General features: G+C 53.0%; 1 protein-coding gene across 6 annotated transcripts in view; it reads left to right on the forward strand.

Annotated features, from left to right (window-relative positions):
* CBFA2T2 (CBFA2/RUNX1 partner transcriptional co-repressor 2) overlaps positions 1–13408 on the forward strand; it is a 57354-nt gene extending 43946 nt beyond the window's left edge. For 5 of the 6 annotated variants that reach the window (XM_058850650.1, XM_058850653.1, XM_058850654.1 and 2 more), the window contains 9 exons: positions 1230–1471; positions 2997–3086; positions 3814–3995; positions 4621–4874; positions 5535–5620; positions 6514–6709; positions 8029–8100; positions 8423–8613; positions 10955–13408. In XM_058850650.1, the coding sequence (XP_058706633.1) occupies positions 1230–1471; positions 2997–3086; positions 3814–3995; positions 4621–4874; positions 5535–5620; positions 6514–6709; positions 8029–8100; positions 8423–8613; positions 10955–11242 (1601 nt within the window). In that variant the 3' untranslated portion in view covers positions 11243–13408. The remainder of the gene's footprint in view (positions 1–1229; positions 1472–2996; positions 3087–3813; positions 3996–4620; positions 4875–5534; positions 5621–6513; positions 6710–8028; positions 8101–8422; positions 8614–10954) is intronic. The other variant, XM_058850651.1, reaches the window with a different exon arrangement.

Here is a 13408-nt window from a genome sequence, read left to right on the forward strand (position 1 = left end):
TGAAATAGAGAAGGGGGAAAGCGCCTCAGCTGTGGCTGCTGGAGAGCACGGAGCTGCACAGCCTCTGCTGTTTGAGAGGAGCCTCTCTTGGCAGCTCCACCCTACTTATAACCCTTCCATAGTGAAATAAAGGCCTTTATGAGTAATTACCAGAAAGGCCTTGGCTTTCCCACGGCTCTGGTGTACTCTGTGGAGCTGTACCTGTGGGTACATCCTGACATCCCTGTTGCTTTGCTGCTGTGTACAGATTTTCAGGTTGCTTTGTTCCATAACAAAAGGCATGAGCTCACATTGCCTTTGTACCTCCATCCTCTCAGTGCTGTCCTTCACCTTCATCTCATCATCTGTCTGTGAGGGTTGTCACCCCTTGGTTAGCAGAACCACCTTTGATGGTCTCTGTAGCCTTATCTTTCCTTGCATCTTAACTGACTCTGGTTGTTTCCCTCCTGTGTTCACCACCAAGGTCCAGGTGTGTGGAGCTTTTCCAGCCTCTGACTCTGGCATGCTCCAGAGTGGTTTAACTGTTCAAGTACCTCCTGTCTTCTCTGAAAAACCCCTCACTGGGTTCACCAGGATTTGGTATGATCCTCGTGAAGCTGCAGCAGAAATTTTGGCATCTTTTCTCACAAGTTTCTGCTCCTCCAAGGGGCAGCTCTGCCAGGTGCTTTCAGGGCTTCTCTGAACACCATCACTTGAAATGATGTGTTTATACCTTGTGACCCCTTGTCAGCACTTAAATCCATGAGGGATTCAGAGCTGGGTTTTTAAGGATAAACCCAGTGGATCAGCTGTGACTGTTTCCAATGATGTGCTTTTCACTCTGAAATTCTGGGTTTATACCGAGCTGGGGCCCCTGTGCACAGCTGCTCGTCAGACAGGGCTCAACATTGCACAACCACAGCATGGGGATGTCAACAATTTATCCTAATCCCTTGCCGAGTTCCCGAACTTCCAGCCCTTCAGTCTGTTTCGACATGCTCACCACTTACAGGAGGCAAAATTGCAGATGGGACCAGGTTGGGAAAAACAACTGTGTTTGCAAAGCTCCCTGTAAATCCCCAGGGAGGGGCAGGGTCTGTCAGCCCTCCTCGGGTGAGGTGGAGCCACCTGAGCTGCCCCTCAGCAGCAGCAGCAGCAGTCTCCAGGCTGGAGGATGGATCCCCTTAAGCAGCAGAGCACAGGGATGTGCCCATCTGGTGCTCAGCATCGCTTCTGTCTCCCCTTTGCAGTGCCCAACGGAATAAACCATTCCCCGCCGACACTGAATGGGGCCCCATCCCCACCCCAGAGGTTCAGCAATGGCCCTTCCTCATCCTCCTCCTCCTCACTGACCAACCAGCAGCTCCCAGCCACGTGTGGAGCCCGGCAGCTCAGCAAGCTGAAGCGTTTCCTCACCACCCTGCAGCAGTTTGGGAATGACATTTCACCGGAGATCGGGGAGAAGGTCCGGACCCTTGTCCTGGCACTCGTGGTAAGTCCTGCTCCATCCCGGCTTTTTCCAGGTCCTGGCACACAATGTTGTCTGTTCACATCATTGCTGAACAAGACTCTAGGGTTTGTGTTTCCTGGGGAACACAATGACTTCTTTTTCTTGCCCTTGCTATGTTTCAAAAAGCTGTTGGTCCAGTGGCTTGAGTGCAGCTAAACTTAAGGAAACCTGGAAGGAATTGGACAAAGCTTTTCTATAAATCATGGAATCACAGAATGGTTTGATTTGGGACCTTAAAGATCATCCCATTCTCTGCCATGAGAATACCCTTCAAACCCAAATGAACAGGTCTTGGTGTAGAATTGTATCCAGTGTTTGCATTTATATGGATTAACTGGGAGGAATGCTGCATTAGACATGATGCTTCACATGCTTTGCAAAGGCATGGAGTGACAGGACAAGAGGGAATGGCTTTAAACTGAAAAAGAGGTGGTTTGGATTGCATATTAGGAAGAAATCCTTTCCTGTGAGGGGGAGGCCCAGAGTGCCCAGAGGAGCTGTGGCTGTCCCTGGATCCCTGGATGTGTGCAGGGCCAGGTTGGACAGGGCCTGGGATAGTGGGAGGTGTCCCTGCCCACGGCAGGGGTGGAATGAAATGAGCTTTAAGGTCCTTTCTAACCCAAGCCATTCTGTGACCTTGGACTGAGGCCCTGGAGCCCTGGGCAGCTGTGGTCCCGTGGGGCTCCTGCAATGCTCTCTGCTTCTTGGCACATTTTCTTTTGAGGCTCAGCAGGCACTGAAGGGAGCTAGACTGCAGCAGCCTGGAGCATTTCTCCTTCCAAGGCTGGCAGCAAACCTGAGTCTGTCCATGTCCTCAGGGTCACTCCCAGGGCTTAAGCACTGATGTAAAATGCTGCTGCTGCACTTATATAGCATATTTAATTCCATGGATATAGGTTAGTACCTTAACCCATCCTTCTGGGGAGGGAAGGAGAAGCTGTCCAGGTCCCTTTGGCTGTTGTTCTCACCCCAGACCATGCTTATTGCTATAGGGGTGAGTTCTGTATGTGCAGATTATCAAATGTTGCTGTCCCAGGGATTCCCCAGCCTGAGCAGCCCTGGGGGAGGCAGGGCTGGACCAGGGGAGGACCACGGTGAGCAGAAGGCTGATGAGACTCCGTGGATAGGTTACATGAGGAGAACTGAAAGGGAGGAAGGGGAGGATGGTGTGCAGTTCTGAGCAGCTGGGATTGAGGTCTGACTCCACAGTCTGCCCCAGCATGCAGCAGATGCCAGCTGGGTCCTGCTGCCCTGGAGCCAGCCTCTGCCCCCACCCTGGAGCTGGGAGGGTGCTGAGCCAGGCAGTTCCCACCCCTCTCCTAGTGCAGCATTCCTGCTCCGCTGGCCTGAGCCTTGCTGGCTGCACCCAGCAGGATCCAATGCAAACACTGTCAGTCCTGGAGCGGCAGATGCTGTCTCCCTCCCAGTTCTGTTCATTTGGAGCCATTTCCCACATGTCTAAAAATAAGAACAAATTGCCATTTCATTTCTTAATTTCTTTTCTCAGAACTCAACGGTGACAATCGAGGAATTTCACTGCAAGCTGCAAGAGGCGACCAACTTCCCCCTCCGGCCGTTCGTGATCCCCTTCCTGAAGGTGACAGGGAGCTGCTGGGGCTTGCTGACACTCTCTGTGCCTGCCTGTGCCTCTTGGCAGTGTGACATTGCTGGGAAAGCTCTCCTTGCAGGCACCACAGCAATTCTGCTGGAGTCCAAGACAGACTGCACAGAGCGTAGCGCTGGCCGTGTGGGACTGGCTGACGTTGTGCCGTGTGCCACATATGTCTGCTTGTGTACTGGAGATAAAGGAGGCAAACCAAGCTCCATGTGGCAGCTTCTGAGCCTATAATCTTATTTGCAAATGTTCAGATCTAGAATGTTTGAAGTGCTGGCACATGGAGTCTGTCTGGAATGGTTAAATCACAGAATCGCAGAATGGTTTGGGTTGGAAGGGACCTTAAAGCCCATCTCATTCCAGCCCCCAGCCATGGGCAGGGACACCTTCCACTAGACCAGGTTGCTCCAAGCCCTGTCCAACCTGGCCTTGAGCACTTCCAGGAATGGGGATTCCACAACATCTCTGGGTAACTAGATGCTGGAAGCACACAGTGCTTCCTGTAACACTTGGATTTTGGGTCTACCAACATCAGGCTCCTGGGAAAATACAGGTAAATCTGACAGTGCAGACACCAGGAGCTGGATCCTGAGTGGGGGGGTCATGGGCCACAGGTGTTACTGTTCTGAGGTATTAATGAAGGCCAAATCTTTTGGAACAGCTGGAAAGCCCTGCCCTGCTGTAATCCAGCCCTGTGCTTGTTTTCCAGGCCAACCTCCCTCTGCTGCAGCGGGAGCTGCTGCACTGTGCCCGCGCTGCCAAGCAAACGCCCTCCCAGTACCTGGCACAGCACGAGCACATCCTGCTCAACACCAACACCACATCTCCTGCTGACTCCTCCGAGCTGCTCATCGAGGTCAATGGCAATGGCAAGAGGCACAGTCCAGACAGGTGAAAAACAGCTTTTGTCACTCTGCTCAGTTGTTGAAGTCGTGACGTTTGTTTTATCTTTGCTGCTGACAAAGCTTTAAGCAGAGTGCAGGATTTTATCGCTCCCAACAACTATTCAGGCTATTCTAAGACTCCAATGACTGCTCCTACTGCGCTGTGAATTCAGGCTGGGTTCCTCTTTCAGGCAGGTTCTGTCCCAGAGGGACTTTAGGGTAGCACTGTAAAGCCCCGAGCCAGAGAGCTGAGCAGTTTCCCACCCCCAAGGCAATGAACGGAGGCATTGGCAGGGCTGGGAAGGATGCGCTTCATTTTCACCACGTTTTATTCCAAGATAAAAGTTGTTATGCAATTATGTGGAGCATGCCTCAAATTTATAAAAACTGTGAAATTTTAATTTGGTCATGCTCAGAGAGATGAATCACAGCACTCAGGCATCCTGAACCCTTTTCTTTGACAGGGTCACTTTGTGCATTGCCTCACAAAACGAGCGCATTTGTTTGAGCTCTCTGCATTTACCCCGTGGTAAAACCATTGCTGCCCAAACCCTACTGATTCTAAATCTACATCTTTCTGAGTACATTTATGGGATGCTAAGGAATGCCTGTCTCTGCTGGTGTGATTGCAGGAGGGAAGACAGCAGCTTTGAGAGGGAGCCGCTGCCGACAGAGCCTCCAGCCAAGAGGGTTTGCACCATCAGCCCCGCGCCCCGGCACAGCCCTGCCCTCACCATCCCCCTGATGAACCCCAGCGGGCAGTTCCATCCCACCCCACCACCCCTCCAGCACTACACCTTGGAAGATATTGCCACCTCCCACCTCTACAGGGACCCCAGCAAGATGTTGGAGCACAGAGAGATCCGGGACAGGCACGGCGGGCTTGGTGAGAGCCTGGAGGGCTCCTTGTTGAGCTCTGGTGTTGGTTTGTGCTTGGCCACTTGTACCCAAAGATGTGTGATGCTGGGCATGTCCTCACAGCTGAGTCTTTGCAGGGAGTTCAGAGGAAGCAGTTCCCCATGGGAAGTTAAAAATAGGAAGATTGAGAGTTTGTACTTCCCTCAATGAAGGCTGGAGTCACTGAGGGTGAGGAGGAAGGACTTGGTGTGTGAGTTGAGTGTAGCCAACCCAGCAGGTAGGAAGAGAGGACAGGAAAATAGAAATTAACTTTTCCAAGATCTCCAAAGCAGGAGAGCAGAGATTGACCCCCTGCCCTGTTTCTCCAAGGGATGTGTGGGAGGTGCATGATGTGTTTCCAACACAACAGCCTGAATCACAGACTCTGAGCTGCTGTGGGTTTATAACAGGAGAACCAGCTCCACAAGCAGGTCAGAGCTGGAGCCACAAGTGGATTGTAGCACTTCCCAGACAGTGAAGCAGACAGGGATAAAAAAGCACCAGTGTGCAATCACCCCTGTAGAGCTGCCACCTGGAGATGTCTTTTAAAATCCCAGCTGTGTGGAGCTGGAAATAGAACTCTTTATTCTTGCTTTGGGGCCACTTCTCTTTCTGCTGGTCCATCTGATCCCTCTGTGGCTTGTTGCAGGATTGAATGGAGGCTACCAGGACGAGCTGGTGGATCACCGCCTGACAGAGAGGGAGTGGGCGGATGAATGGAAGCATCTCGATCACGTAAGGAACGGCAGGGGCTGTGGGAAGCAGCCACCCAGTGTTCCACCTGCTCCAGTTGGTGATTTCCTTGTTGATACCATATCCAGGCTCTCCTGGTGGAGGAACAAGCCACCACAAGCAGGTGGATGGTGGGGAAGGCTGAGAGGAGCTGTAGCACTTTGCTGACAGGTTTTCTCTGCCCATAGTCAGTGGAAACTGAAATCAGTGTGGATGAAGTGTCTGGAGCTGGGGAGCTTCTCCTGCAGAGCATGGCCAAGTGCTGCCATGGCTGGCTGAGCAACCAAACCCAGCCTTATCCTCACTGGGATCTTTTCTGCCCCAGAACTGGCCAGCAGAAGTGCACAGATGTGCTAAGTGCAGTCAGGATACAGACTTACAAACTGAACTGTATTTTAAGATGTTTTTCCCCTGGGGTGCCAGCCTGTTACAGACCAAAAAATGCACCAACAGCAAGACCTGGTGCTTCTGGCAGATTTTATGCTGAGCTTTTTCCTTCTGAGCAAGGCAGCTCCTCAAGGCACTTCACTGCTGTTTCTCTCAAAGAGATGGGATTAAAATTCAGCTTTGATCATAAATGCAGAGAGACCTCATGGTCTAAAGCTAATGGGTTTTTTGGAGGGGATGGGGTTGGGGTGGAGCAGAGGCCCTGTAGCTGAATATTTGGAGTGAGGCTGTGACTGTGGAGCGCTGGCCCCATGTTGTGGATCATAACCACCCCATATCCCATAGGAAAGGGGTGGGGTTTTCCTCTCCGCTTTTAGGAGCGTGGCCTGGAGGTGCTGAGCTACCTGGTGCTGTATCCTTGGGCAAGGCAGCATCCCAAACCTTGGGAAACCACCTCTGTCCTGCCTCCCCTGCCTGGCATGATGACCCAGAACCCTTCCCTCCGGCAGGCCCTGAACTGCATCATGGAGATGGTGGAGAAGACGCGGCGCTCCATGGCGGTGCTGCGGCGCTGCCAGGAGGCCGACAGGGAGGAACTCAACTACTGGAAGCGGCGCTGCTCCGAGACAGCCGAGGCGCGCAAGGCGGGCACCGAGCTGCTGAGCCGCCAGCACAGCCCCGCCAGCGCCGACTCCGCGGGCAGCGGTGAGCAGGGGCCGGCTGCCACGGCCACAGACGGGTCATTGCTTGTGCCACTCCGGGCTCAGTTTGGTTAAGCACCTCTGAAGTGTTTTTTTCTCAAGGGTTTGAAGAGAGGCAACACAGCAAAGCGACTTTTGTCAACGCCTAAAGGCATCTTTGCTCGTGCTGGGAGAGCCTCTCCTTTGTCAGCTTTGCCAAAGTTGGTCCAAAGCTGATAAACTGAGGGTAAAAAGGCAGGGGAGAGGTGTTAGTCTCCACCACTCTCCCCCTTCCAGTCCCTCTAGCCTGAAGGATTTTAAATGTCAAGGTCTATTTATTCTAAACATACCAAGGGCTTTTGTGAGTGTAATGGCTACCTGTGTTACTAATTCTGTTTTTGTATCATGAGTCAACTTTATCAAAGCTGACGAGTTTCCCACTCCAGTATGCAGGGGTTTGACCCTATACAAAAACAAGTCTAAAATGTTGATTTATTTCAGTGCAATTCTGATTTCCATCCAAACAAACTCACTACAAATCAACTTCTGGGGGAAAAAAGCCCTCTGATTATTCAGTAATAAAAGTGGATTTCTTCCAGCAAGAATAAATGTCAATTTGATACATATTCTACTTGTTTGTATACAAAATATAGAGTGAATCCTCCTGCAAGGAATCCAAGTGCCCCTGGCTCCAGTTGTCACACAGCCTGAGGAGCAATGTGTGTGTGTGACAGCCTGGGGGGCACAGCCAGCTTTTAGCCCTTCTATATTTAAATGTATCATGACTAATACACTTCCAGCCCTGTATTGTTAAGGTGATATAATTAAAAATTTTTATTTAAATTTGGAACACTGTTGCTTTCTCCCCTTGTGGGACCTAAAAATAATTTTCAAGCTCTATTCTCTTGTGAGAAAGTGCAGTTAAGCATCAAGCAGCATCTCCAGGTGTCTTGGAGGACAGTTTGTGCAGCAGTTCAAGCCTTTGAATTGCCCTGGGATTGGGAAGTGCTGTGCTTAGTGTAAACTGCTGGTCTACAGATTGATGCTCACAGCCTCTGGACAGTGCAGAAGTTGGATAACATATATTTATAAGCATTGCCTGTTGTTTTAGAGTACCAGGAGATAGGTTATACAGCATCATAAATTATGCAAGGTGCTAATTAAGTGTTGTAATTTATCATCTGAGTGTTTGAGGAGTGGCTTTAACCATAGAAATCCTCTGCTTTGAGCTTTAGCTGGTCAATCCTTCCCTGCCCCATGATGTCCTGAGGTATCACTGGGCACGTGAGTGGCAGGTGGGCTGGGATGAGGCTTTGCCAACCTTTCCTGTGTCCTTTACTCCAGCAGATTCCCTGCGGGAGTTCAGCAGCAGGTCGGGAACAGGCTACGTCACGGAGGAGATTTGGAAGAAAGCCGGTGAGTGTTTGCGGTGCCCCCGGCCGGGGATCCTGCCGGACCCCTCGGGGTAAACACGGGTGCTGCAGATTTGCTGTGCAGAAACAGCAGGAGCCCAGCTGCAGGAATGTGCACATCTGGCTGCCAGCATCCCCACCATGGCTTTTCCAAAGGCCTCTGCTCCTCTGGGATGCTACAGGGAGTCCGTGGGACTGAGGCCGGGCTCGCCGCTCCCGGGAGCAGTCGGGGTGCTGGTGCTGGGAGCACGCTGCTGGAACTGTGTTTCTCTGGGAGGCTCCCCTCGTTCCCTGGGTGGGTGGGTGAGGCTGCTCTTTCCTTCCAGAAGAAGCTGTGAACGAGGTGAAGCGGCAGGCCATGTCGGAGGTGCAGAAGGCGGTGGCTGAGGCGGAGCAGAAGGCGTTTGAGATGATCGCGTCGGAGCGGGCGCGCATGGAGCAGACCATCGCCGACGCCAAGCGCCAGGCCACCGAGGATGCCTTCCTCGTCATCAACGAGCAGGAGGAGTCCACCGAGGTGAGGTGCCAGGGGACAGCCTGGGAAGGGCTTTCCAAGGCTCCAGGTCAAGCAGGTCCCCCACCCCTTTTTGCAGAATCATAAATCACACAATGGGTTGGGTTGGAAGAGACCTCAAAGATCATCTCATTCCAAGCCCCTGCCGTGGGCAGGGACACCTTCCACTAGACCAGGGTGCTCCAAACTCCATCCAGTCTTCAACACCTTTTCCTTTTAGAAGTCTCTCTCCAATCAATAATTAAGGCAATGCACCAATATCAACAAAAATCCTTTTTAGGTTTTCCTGGCAGGGAATCAGCCTGAACAATGTCTGTGGACATGTGTGTGTGCTAACACTGGGCACCCTGAGCTGGACTCTGTAATGAGCGGGGATTTTATGGAGTTGAAAGAGGTGTAGAAGCAAAGAGAAAACGATGCTGGTTCATGCAACAGTTTAGTTCAGAAATTATGGTGGGATACTTGATTTTTGCAGAAAAGAAATTGCTGTTTATGGGATTGAAAATAGGGCAGGGCAGAAGGTGGGCTGCAGGAAAAGCTCTTGGACATTCCTGGTGGTCTGTACCACACTTGCATGTTGGAAAAGAAGGGATGGCTCTTGGTTTGTCATAGCCAGTGACATGTGCTGAATGTGTGCCTCAGAGAATCTCTCTACTCTTCACTTACCCTCCCTATTAATTAACAGGAAGTTCACTTGGTAGAGCTTTTGAGATTTTGGGCAAAGGGAATCACATGGCTCATTCCTGCACTACCACATCCAATCCATGTGGGCTTTGCTCCATATTTTAATTTCTCTACTCATGTAAGAGCAGAGGGCTTGTGTCTGCTGAGCAGAAATCTGATGGGACCATGCTGTTCATATCTGCTGGGATGTAGGGGCAGCAGGTCCATCCCCTCCTCCTGGTGGGTTTCAACTCAGCTGGGGCTCAGGAATGTGGCCAGAACCATGGAATTGTCAGGTGTCATTCCAGAGAGTTATGTCCATACTGCAATTCCCAGTGAGATTGCTGAGGGTTGAACACACCAGTCTCATGATGGGAGTGGGTGGAACTGCTCAGGAAGCCATGGAAGGAATGAGGCAAGTAGTGATTTCTCCATAGGGGAATAGCAGAGGAGTGTCCTTCTCCTCCAGCTGTGCTGAGGAGCAGCCTGGGACCTCAGGAGCTGCTGAGCACCCCTGTGCAAGCCCTAGAGCCCTTGTCTAAAAGCTGTCCCATCTTCTGGCACATCTTGTGACCTGTGCAACACAGCTGAAAAACACTTGAAGTGTAAACAGTGCGAAGCAGTGACCCAGTTTTCCAAAAACTACCACAGCCTTTGGTAGGGGCTTTTTGGCCACAATCCCTGCTTCTCCTGGAAGGTGGAGGACCCCTGGGGACACGCAGGCTCTGGAGCAGCTCACTCCTAAGTGAACCGCTCAGGTGCTTTACTGCCAGCCCATAAATCATCACGGTGAGCTGGTGGTTCCAGTGCTGAGCCTGGCAGTGGGAACCTCACAGCCCTTCCCAACACCAGGGCTGCCTGGTACAGCCCAGCCTCCCCCCGCACCCGCTCCCACAGCCCTTGCATGGCGCAGCCGTGTCCCCACAAAGGCCGGCTCTGACAGCGGCTGCGTTCCCACAGCTGAGCTCGCCCTCCCCAGGGTGTGTTTGCTACGCCCTGGTCCAGCTGCAGGGAAGCTGCTCCGCCGTTCCTCCCCTCCCCGGAGCAGCTGCAGCCGCCGCTCGGGCGCTGGCCCCTTGCCCCCGCTCCCAGGGAAGCAGTGGCACGCCGGGAGCCACCAGCTGACACCTCTCCCGGCGGCCAGAGGGGCTTTGCTCCGCTTCCAGATTGAAGCTTGGGTTCTGGCAATGCTTCCACCTGGCTGGGAGGCTTTCAAATGAGCATTTGCTTTTCCAAATTGGCCTGCTCCAACCTCTTGTGCAGCGAGGCAGGGTGCGGAGCAAATGGTGCCTGTGCAGCGCACCGTGATCCCTGTGGAGAGCGCTTGGCTGGGAGCGAGACCAAAATAGAGCTGCTTAAAACAGGAAATAAAAAGGCCCAATAGCAGCATCTGCAGCGTGTTTTTCAGTCCGTGCCTGCTGTTTCCTCTCTGCATTCGGGTGGGTTGAGGGGAGAGGATGTGCCTGGAGCAGTGTGACAGAGGCTGCGGGCAAAGAGCAGTGGGGGTTAGAACCGTTGGCAAAGAGCTGGGAAATAGCGGGAATTAATGGATTGCTCATTTTGATATTCCCAAATCTGGGCCAGAGGGGATGAACAGTCCCTTCCAGTGCTGAGTCAGCACCATCCTGCAGCTCTCAGGGAAACTAAACCTTTTTAAAGCATGGTGTCTTTGGTCTTGCAGAGCTGCTGGAACTGCGGCCGCAAGGCCAGCGAGACGTGCAGCGGCTGCAACATCGCCCGGTACTGCGGCTCCTTCTGCCAGCACAAGGACTGGGAGAGGCACCACCGCATCTGTGGGCAAAGCCTGCACGGGCAGAGCAAGCCCCTGGCACTGCCCACGGGCCGGGTGGCAGCGGCCACCAAGAGCCTCGATGGCATCCCCAGCCCGGCCCTCGAGAAGACCTCGGCCACCACCTCGCGCTCCTCCACGCCGGCATCCGTGACAGCCATAGACACGAACGGACTCTAGGAGGGAGGCTTTGCTTTGCTCTGGATGAGATCCCTGGGGTTTTTTAAGCTGAAAACCTCCCCGCAGTAACTGTTATCACTTGACATTATTTGACACATCGCGCCGCCTCCTCGGAGCGCAGACGCTCCGCCTTTGCCCTCTCATCCTGCCTTTTCCTTTGTGGTTCCTGACCTGGGGTGAGCCTCGCCTGCAGCATCTCTCTGCTCCTCTCAGGGGGACACCAGAGCAGAGTCAGGACCTGGGGGACACTAGGCACCCGCTTGGGGACCTGGACTGGGGGCAGAGCGCTGGCACACGCCGGAGATGCTGAGAGTGTGGTGCCCAAACGGGGAGCCCTGTCCTTGTGGCATGCTCGGGCTCGCTTCCCAAGGTGTCAGAGCCACCACTGCCTCCTTCCACCACTTTTCCTCCATCATATCCAGTGTTCTTTCCCTACTCCCAGCCTCAGGTGGCTGTGCAGGCCGATTGTTGTTGTGAACAGACCAGAGCCAATTTCCCAGTGGGAGCATCTCATCCTCTGTGCAATGGCAAAAGCTGAGCCCACTTCTCCTCCTCCAGGCTGGCAGCTGAGGGTTGCAGAGAGGGAGGAGAGGATTTGTCTGCTCTAAAACAAGTGGCAGTGGCAGGGAGGTACTGCTGAATGGCCTGGATTTCATCCTGGCCTGTGGTGAGACAGACAGTTGGGTGTTTCCTTGTGCTGGGGGAACACGTGCAGAGCACATCTGGGCTGGGTGCAGGTGCCCTTTCCACCTGGGGGCCGTTGTTTTGGTTTTTCACTGCCTGGAAGCTGCTGGTTTGTGAGTTCCTGCTGTTGTTTTTGAGCCCAGGGATCCTCACTGGTGCGAGGGGTTGTTTACAGCCTGTGCTCTCCACACACATCAGCCACATTGGTAAAAGAAAGGCAGGACTTGGTGTCGATTCTTATCCCCAGTTCCAGGGGGTTCCTGCAGTGCTGCATCCAGACATGCCCAGGGATGTGCATCCACCTTCAGAGATTGCCCCAGAAACAGGACCAGAGTGAGGTCCCCTGGGGCTGGGGGACAGCCTGGGGAGATCTGTCCAGCAGAGTCCCTGTGGTGTGGAAGGAGGCCTTGGAGGGCCTCAGGGCAGTGCAGGTGACAGCACAGCCCTGCAGCAGGGCTGGCCCAGCAGGGTCCCAGAGGGTGGCAGTGGCACAGCCCATGGGAGGGAGGGCACATGCCCTCCAGGAACCGCTCCCCACTCCCACAGCCTCACTCAGGGGCTCTGGAAATCCATCTCTTCAGCAGAGCTGTGCTTCCCTGACTGTGTGTGTGCCACTGCTGCGCTGGAGCCCAATGAGGCGAGTAATTCCCAAATTATTTCTGATCACTTTTTCAATTGGAGGTGAATAATGGAGCTTTAATGAGTCGTCACGGCGTTGAGCAGGGCACCTGCTGCTCCAGGCCTGGCCCCTCGGGAAAGCTCCTTGGGAAGCTGCTGTTGTGGGATAGAGCTGGTGATTCCCTGGCTGCAGGGTCTCATTAAGAAGCCACGAGGTCTCCTGGTGTTGAAGACAGCTCCAGTGGCCCTGGGATGTCTCCCCTGTGTCGCCAGGAGTTGGTGCTGGAGCCCAGCCCTGGCATTGAGCTCCCAGAGGGGTGGCACAGGAGCCACCCTGCCCTGCAGCAGCCCATCCCTGGGGTGTTCAGGGCACTCAGGGGGCATTTCCTGCCCTAAGGGCACAGGGACACATTTGGAGCCTCAGGTGGTTGTGATGTCCCCTCCTCACCTGCAGCCCAGCCTCAAGCTGTGGTGGCAGTGCCAGGGTGGGGTGGGAAGAGCAGGGCTGGAAGGAATTGCTTGTAAATAGATTGTCTTCCATAATTCTCATGCAACGTTGATGGCCGTGTATTAAAATTAACCCCAGTGTAAATGAATGAAATACTAACAGTCATGATTAGAATGATTGCTTCTTTCTTTTTTTGTTGTTTTTTTTAAAGATGGAATGATAAATGTGAACTTGGGGCGTGGGAAGACATTGGGTTGAGGTTTATATTTTTTTTTTGACATTTAATTCTGTAATAGAAATTTGTTACTTCATTCCTGTGCATAACTTATTTAATGTCCTGTATAAAGGAACCCAAACTGTTACAGATGTATTTAGTTTGTTCTACTCAAAAGTAGTCAATAAAAAGACTATATTCA

Source organism: Poecile atricapillus, chromosome 15 (assembly GCF_030490865.1).
Source record: "Poecile atricapillus isolate bPoeAtr1 chromosome 15, bPoeAtr1.hap1, whole genome shotgun sequence".
NCBI classification, from domain to species: Eukaryota; Metazoa; Chordata; class Aves; order Passeriformes; family Paridae; genus Poecile; species Poecile atricapillus.